At 40.1% G+C, this 8,161-nt stretch overlaps 1 protein-coding gene across 1 annotated transcript; it reads right to left on the reverse strand.

Moving 5' to 3' along the window:
* Positions 1-56: 56 nt before the first annotated feature.
* Positions 57-8,161, reverse strand: rnf141 (ring finger protein 141). The gene is made up of 6 exons (XM_033968010.2): positions 8,039-8,161; positions 6,401-6,550; positions 5,957-6,065; positions 4,596-4,774; positions 4,154-4,261; positions 57-3,435 (listed from the first exon to the last, which is right to left on the reverse strand). The coding sequence occupies exons 2-6, from the start codon at positions 6,523-6,525 to the stop codon at positions 3,285-3,287; spliced, it is 672 nt and encodes a 223-aa protein (XP_033823901.1). The 5' UTR covers positions 6,526-6,550; positions 8,039-8,161; the 3' UTR covers positions 57-3,284.

The raw sequence follows: 8,161 nt of genomic DNA on the forward strand, positions 1-8,161 counted from the left end.
GCAAATGTGACCAAGCTGGATAGAATCTTAATAATTAAAGGATCAGCACAAACCAAAGGGACTTTAAACATTTTATTTCATATTTTTAGACACAAATGTTTCATGCAAAGTAAAATATAAGAAATTTTCAAATGCTACAGTATTTTAATCTGAAAAGCTACAAATCTGAAACTTATTCAACCCCAAACTTTAGACTAAAACTCTTCAAAACACCAAACTTTCAGCAAATTAAAATATAGCTACAATAAGATTTTAAAGGCATCAGAGTATGAACAAAACTTGAACAAAATGTGAACGAAAGTGAACTAAATGGAGGAGCAAAGTCAAACGGGGGAGTTCCAGCTGAGTTTAAAGTGCAGATGACAGGTGAGACACAGACACAGATAACATTAGATTGAACTAAAACTCTTTTTCTGTTTTTTTCTTTAGTTCTTGGGTCTAGTCTAATAGAAATGATCAGGTTCAACATTTGTAAATATACCTTTTGGATATTTCATGGTAAAGTACAGTGTAATCAATAGGGAATCCTGCGCCCATCTGGGAGTACGACATCACAGTTTAAATCTGAAAAACACCAACGGCCAAAACGTGTCTAAGTTACACAATAGTTCTGATTCAACTCACAAATAAGAGACAACACTTATTTAAATAAAAGTTTAAAGTGTCATAAACATGTCTTCCTTGAGCATAAACTGTGTAAATGTTTCTTCAAACTGATACACACACGACCAGGCAAAGGTCTGGACTCACCTCAATGTTTTTTCTTTATGTTCACTACTTTATACATTTTATACACACAGAAAACAGCAGATATATGAAGAAATACACACACACATTCTATATATATGAGAGAGAGAGAGAGAGAGAGAGAGAGAGAGAGAGAGAGAGAGAGAGAGAGAGAGAGAGAGAGATGTAGTGAAGACAAACAAAAAAGTTAAATAACTCTTTTGAATATGTTTTATATTTTATATTCAGATCCTCAGAGTCTCCTCTCTTTGCTTTGTGCACAGCTCAAACCCTTGTCCTTCTCTCACTGAGCTTCAAGATGAAGTCCTTGAAATGGTTTCACTTCACAGCTGAACCAAAGGGTAAGGGAGATTTTAAAAAATCTAAAACAAGTTATTTTGAGTGTATTTTTATTCACTACATTCACAGATGTCATTCATAGTTTTGATGCTTCAGTGAGAATCTACGGTGTGAATAATCAGGGAACTTCTGACTGTTTAGCCCAGGCTTTGTCTCACCAAACCAAATCAGAATTAGAAATACGTGAAAACCTGTCATCTGCAGTTTAAAACCAAAGCAGCTGAGACTAATACGTCTTCAAACAGACTGGACCATGACTCTATGGGACCGAGGCTGAGGCTCTAGTTTCATTTGGACATTTTAACTTTATGTTAATTTCTCTTATTATTCATTAAAGTCCCTGTATCTGATTTTTAGTCTTAAAAAAAAGTGAAACACAGAACTAGTTCATTTTAAACAGTTTGCTGTGGTCCAGTTATTCCTCACTTTCCTTATGCCTTCAGAGCATTCTAATTATTCACCATGATGAGTTTATAAGAGGTTTTCATAACTCTTAGAGACAAGTTTGGTCATCACAGCAAAGCTAACCATAAGCATGCTGACGCGCACTTCCTGGTTCTCCAACAATAAAACTCTTCACAATATATCTGTACTTGGGACACATTTTGCTCAAAAACATGGAAAAAAAATCAGGTACAGGTCCTTTAAACTATAATATACAGTAGATCTGCCCCATATGCAGACACAGACACACTCAACTAACATTACGTCATAGCTGCTCATCTTTGCCTTGAATGTCCCACAGTAGGGCATTAACCTTATCTATCTCCATGGAAAGTGATGCCAGGAGGACAAGTTACAGGTCAGATCTGTGGAAAGGCGTCATCGTTCACAGTCAGAACACATGTTTTTCACAAGCAAGAAAAACACACGTTAACTGAACGAATGCGTAAAGTGTAATGCCATACTGCGGAAATTTTAAAGTAGAGCAATAATGTCTCCATAGAGACAAGTAGAAAAGTTACACAGTGCACCTTTAAAGCCCAAAGTAGCAATTATAACTACAGCATTTGAGATTGTTTGAAAAAGTTGTCATACAATTTTAAACAAAACTATAAGAAAACAAAAGTATAATTTGAATGAGATTTTTACAAAAGTTAAAATAAAAGCGTGAATGCTTCGATCACATGTTATTGTAGTCATGTGACCACAGCCTTTACAGTGTTGATAAAGTAACACACAAATGCCAGTATTTTATATTTGTTAGAAAATATAAAAGTTAAATTGAAATGTTTTGAGTTTCAGACAGGGTCACTTCAGTCCAGTTCACAAACAGTACAAAGATTTGAACTATGAGCCAAAACATTACAACCACCTCCCTGGATTTGCCAAGGAAGACCGGGACTAACCAGCACTAAAGCAGGTCTAAAATACACTGGCCAAAAAAAAGTCGTTACCTGGATTTAACTAAGCAAATAGGTACGAGCCTCCTCCAGTTGATCAGGTCGAGGTTCGGCAACAGTCTGTGCTCAAAGAATGAGTTCAGCTGACACCTGAATATACTGAATGACCAGGTTATTCCATCAACGGATTTTTTCTTCCCTGATGGCACGGGCATATTCCAAGATGACAATGCCAGGATTCATCAGGTTCAAATTGTGACAGAGTGGTTCAGGAGCATGAGACATCATTTTCACACATGGATTGTCCACCACAGAGTCCAGACCTCAACCCCATTGAGAATCTTTGGGATGAGCTGGAGAAGACTTTGTGCAGCGTCAGACTCGGCAATCATCAATGCAACATCTTGGTGAAAAATTTATGCAACACTGGATGGAAATAAATCTTGTGACATTGCAGAAGCAAAATCGTAACAATGTCACAGCGAATGTGTGATGTAATCAGAGCTAAAGGCGGAACAACACTAGGTCTAACACTGAACATATCAGTATTTAAAAAAAATAATTTTTCATCAAATCTCTCATACATAAGTCAGTGGTCATGTTACAGCAGATTACTGTGTACTGGTGTGTACTGCAGTTTCAGTGGTAACAGTGATAGTACTGACAGCAAGTAGTAAGTAGTAAGTAGTAGAACACTTTGCCAGTACTATGGTCTATCTGTGTACTATGGTCAGGTCGAGGATGCACACTTAGATGGTGGTACTGTTATGGCTTATAGTTCTGTGTGGTAGCATTTGTAGTACTGGGTTGTAGGAGTAGTACTCGGACAGTATTAGTAGTACTCTGACAGTTGTACTATGGCCTGTGTGGGTGCCCAGCCTCGTCTGCCAGGTCGAGGATATACCCGGCGAGCTCGTGGTCAGAGGGAAAGTCTGACACCACCCAGGACTCGTTGGCCGCGGTCACCTGCAGCCTACAGACCGGACAGTTCCTCTGCTGCCCACTCCTGGATAAACAGGGGAAGGACAAGAGTGTTAAAGGCGCAAGCAGAGATGATGGGCCCTTGCCAAATCTGCCAAATGTGACATAACTCTCCCACTCTATTCTATGAAATAATAATGGCAACAGATATAAATACGGTGTCAGTCCACTTCTTTAAAAAGTCTACAGGTGAGACAAAGTGAGTGTGATGTCACCCACAGCTTTCAGCTCCAAATGAAGCTGATCAAGGCTAGCAGTTATAAAGTCCAGTTCCATATTTGGAATTCCGACCGCAAGTATCATAGCAACCAAAGAGCGAATCAGGAGCGGGGCTGTTGAAGAAACACATCACTTCCCACCCAGCCCACACTGCTAGTTTGACAAGGGACGGGTACTTAGCAACGCTGTCAATCAAACCTGTTGCTAACACTAGTGACAGTGATCTCTCAGAAAGAAAACACCTTTTTTGTCTGTTATTAATGTTCATTTCTTGATTTACGGACACAATAGTGAAATAAAAAAGCAGGATCATGTAAGGGGTTACAGGGTTTAATATGAACATTTTAAGACCAAAATGACGAGTCTGACAGCAGCAGTAACAGAGAGCGGGGCCACAGTTTCTCAGTAGAAAGTGAATTGGAGCCAGAAATGGAGTCGACTCGCACCCATGTTCACTTCCTGTTTGGAATGCCATGGCTAGCATGTTAGCTATGTCCATCAGTTTGTACAGTCTCTGATCTTACCACTTGTCGATGCACTTCTGGCAGAAGATGTGGGCACAGGGCAGGATCAGGTCAGCCTTTCCATCCATACAGATACAGCACTCCTCTTCATCTGTCAGCTCCTTCACTCTGAGAAACAGTACTCATGTCAACAAGTGATAGCTGATATACTTTATATTTTTGGGCTGGTTTTGCTATTTTTTTCCCCAAATTGAAATTAATAACAAACTTATCCACAAGGGGGCAGTGTGGTCATTTTCTGCCCATGCTCAAGATTTAAGGTTTATAGTTGATATACTAAAAAGTGCAAATATCAAAACATCAGCCAACAGATATGTAGGGGGAGGGGCTTTGGTGGAAGAGGCTCAGGTCTGGAGGTTTGGAGGAGTATTTACCTTCCTGTGTGCTAACCACTCTGCCACTCAGTATTAACATGATCCTCATATACAGAGGTGTAATGTACCTGCCCATCCACATGGAGGCTTGGCAGGACTCTGTATTAGGGCCCTCTCCTGAAGGTCCCTCTGTTGCGCCCTCTGCTGTCAGCTCTGCGGCCTGACTCGTGATGTCCTTGTACAGCTGAATGAACTGGTACAGGTTCATGATGCGAGACGCCTCCACTGCTCCACTCTCTTTGTTTATCTGAAAACAACAGTCAAGTTTATGATCCACTGAAGGAATTCTGTCTGTCTGACTAACTCACTGCATTTACCACATAACATTAAAGAGCGAGTATTTGACTTCCATGGGGTATTAAAGAGAGTTACTTCTGTGGTGTATTAACTGTAACACATAAAATATTTAGATCACCATGTTTCCTTTTATTGTATTGAAAACCCTATATTCACCAAAAACAATGTATTAACATGTTTTATAAGTTTCACTTTCATTTTTGACGCTCTGAGGCTCCCCTCCCTTTGCTCTCTGGGCTAAGTCACTCCCTCTTCAGAGCGCTATCACAACACAATCAGCTGCATCCCACTAATGAAACTACTGCACATCACATCAGGTTTGTCAAGTTGCACAAGTTGTACAGTTTTGTATCATGTTTTTACTTACTACCTTACACAGAAGCTAACCGTAAGGAGAATTCAAACTGGGCCTGGGAGAGATCTCTGAAATATTCAAACATGCATGGATGACATCTAGACCTCTTCAGGCAGGTTTTTGATGAGAAAACAACATTATAACAGGGTAGAATTTTACTTTAAGGATAGAAACATTCAAATGATTGTATTAAATTTCATTTAAATATGCAAAACATAAACACGCAAGTCACAAATAATGACACTGCAGAAGCACATTTTAAAAGGCTGATATAAAGATATAAAGTCTGTCCACTCCAAATGTAGGGCTGTCAAAAGTATCAAAAATTAGATACTAATTGATATTAAAACTAGTATCAAAACTAGATCCTCATTTTTTGCAGGTATCAATACTAAAAAAGTTCCACTGACAGGACAGAGATCAACCTTCTTCAGTAGCTTTAGAATGATCTTGAGTTTTATTAGGACAAGTATGAGACCACATAGACTAGTATATGCTGATGGACCACTATGGAACCTGCCTGGACCAGGGATTACCATAGACAATCAAAATCAATATCAATTATCGACTACACTACTGCCTTATATCTGTAGAGGAAGGAGCTAACTGAAGAAGCCTCTTGATAAATGGACGAACTTCTTCACTCTTAAAAACTTTTGTCCAGTGACATAATTCCATTTGTTTAATCTGGCCCCTGACTAGACAATTGACGGATTACTAAATCCTTGCAAACGTTTTTTTGTTGTTGGATCTGGAAACCCAAAGTGAGACACTGACCTTTGTGCACACGACTCTGACCGCGACCTTCCACAAAGCTGACGCGTCTGACCCCGGCTCCACCTCAAACAGGAGGTGCTTCTGCTGCCCGGCGGCCAACCTTGCAGTCCTGAGAGAAGAGAGAGAGATCAGCCATCCTCTTCATCATTTGCTCCTCTTCTATGCCATCTGACCCTCTCCTCAGCTTCCTCTGCTCCATCTGACCTCCTCTATATATCTTTTCCTGCTGCTCTTCCACTGCTCCTCTGCCTCTTCTCCTCCTCCACTCTCCCTCCTCTCTTTCTCCTCCTTTCCAACTTTCCTTCTCCTCTCTTCCTCCTCTGCTGTTATTCTGCTGCTCCTCCTCTTCTCCTTCTTATCCTTTCCTTCTCCTTTCCTTCTCCTCCTCTCCCCTCTCCCCTCTCCTCCACCTCCTCTTCTCCTCTGCTCCCCTGTTTCACTCACACATCATTGAGTTCGGCGACTCTGGCCAGAAACTCATCGTAGGTTAAGTATCCGCCATCTTTGACCAGAGCCACGTGTCTCAAGAGCTTCTCAGGCAGCCGAGCCACAGCCTGGCCCTGCCCCATTACAGAGACAGGAAGAGAAGGAGACCTGAGGACAGAAACAAGTCTGAACCAGGAACTGAACCAGGACTAGACCATGTCTAGGCCAGGACTGAACCCGGACTGAGCCAAATAAACATAAGCATTGACATTAAGTAAAAGTAAGAATACTGCACTAAATGAATCACAGTCTTCAAGTAATGTGTTTTGTATTTATAACCTATAAAAGGCATCATATTGATTTCAAAGAGTGTCCAAATGACCTCTGACCTCTGAAACTGTCTCTACATTGAACCGCCTTTGGACAAATGAGGGAATATACTTCTTCGTTTCCAAAATTAAGGAAGTAAAAGACACACCGATGACATCACAAGAGGGAGACAGATGTTTGACCCTTTAATGATACATTCAACTAAACAAATGTGTTTCATGGTTGGTTTTGTCAGATCATATTTTGTGCATACACTGGATGAATTTGAACCGAGGGTTCCTCATGGTTGCTCGATAACCGTTGTGGCATTAATGTGATGTCACAATTTCCAATCAAGAAGTAAAATTACAGACGTAAAAAAACATCAACCTGTAAAAATGAGTCAAATCTTTTGTCAAATCTTAAATAATGATCTTATTTTATAATCTGTAGTACCCCAGTATCAATATCTTGTAATAGCAGGTCTACAGGTCAAAATAAGTTCAGTGTAAACTGTCTGCATTATATAGCACCTTATTGTCAGAGAATCAAGACGTGCACTGTTTACAAATGTGCCATAAAATATTAAAAACTTTTGCACAAAATTGCGCCCACAGCTTTACCCACGGCTAAGCAAGAGGAAGTCGGTCATATTGTGACCCTGTCCCGTACTTTGGTGTTTGACCAGTTGTCACCAGATAAAACATCTATACAAGCTTTTTATAAATTAGACCCCCCACTCTGTTCCACCTTGTGACATCATGAGGTGGTAATCCAGAAGTGCTCCTATGTGTTTCTGAAGACGTTCAGTTCAAAAGGAGTTGAAAGCCTAAATAAACAGGACCTTTAATAATCTGCAGTGTATTTCAGAACAGGTCTAAACTCCAAGTGCCTCCAGAATAATAATCTGCAAATATATAACCAAATATAAATCTAAAACACATCATGTAGAGAAGGTTCCAGCGACCCTAATCTGGCACTGGTTTAGAAATCGAGATATTTTACATTTGTAAAACTGTCTCAGTTCATATCGTCCACGGTCTAAAGTCCATCAATCTCATTTCTAATTTTATGACGTAATTAAGCTCCACATCAAACCAGGGACGTGTCACGAGCGCAGAAACGGATGGCAGCACAAAGACGTTTTTTTTTTTCACATCACATTTGAATTAGAAAAACATCTAGCATAACGTAAGTGCGGTAAACAGAATTCACAGGTTTGGCGTGTGGCGTTTCTTTAGAGTCTTCACTGACTTTTACCGGTTTAAATGTGTTTATAAGATGAATGTTCCGTGTCTTAAAGTCTGTGAGAAAAAGCGGAAAGTAAAATGTACAAATCATTCTTACCAAAAAGAGAAATCATCAGAAATAACGCTGTTTTTAGATAAATTCCTCCGTTAGCTTCACGTTAGCCTCACGTCAAACGCCGCTGCTGCTTCTGTTGTTGTTGACAGACAGCCGGCGCAGCTC

Source organism: Periophthalmus magnuspinnatus, chromosome 6 (genome assembly GCF_009829125.3).
Source record: "Periophthalmus magnuspinnatus isolate fPerMag1 chromosome 6, fPerMag1.2.pri, whole genome shotgun sequence".
NCBI classification, from domain to species: Eukaryota; Metazoa; Chordata; class Actinopteri; order Gobiiformes; family Gobiidae; genus Periophthalmus; species Periophthalmus magnuspinnatus.

What these genes read in the sequence shown, in the direction of transcription:
- rnf141 (XM_033968010.2), bottom strand. Translation starts at nt 6,525, where the DNA reads ATGGGGCAGGGCCAGGCTGTGGCTCGGCTGCCTGAGAAGCTCTTGAGA. An exon ending in GTCGCCGAACTCAATGATGT is followed by an intron (nt 6,066 to 6,400) that starts GTGAGTGAAACA and finishes CTCTTCTCTCAG; the next exon opens with GACTGCAAGGTTGGCCGCCG. An exon ending in CAGAAGTGCATCGACAAGTG is followed by an intron (nt 3,436 to 4,153) that starts GTAAGATCAGAG and finishes CTGTTTATCCAG; the next exon opens with GAGTGGGCAGCAGAGGAACT.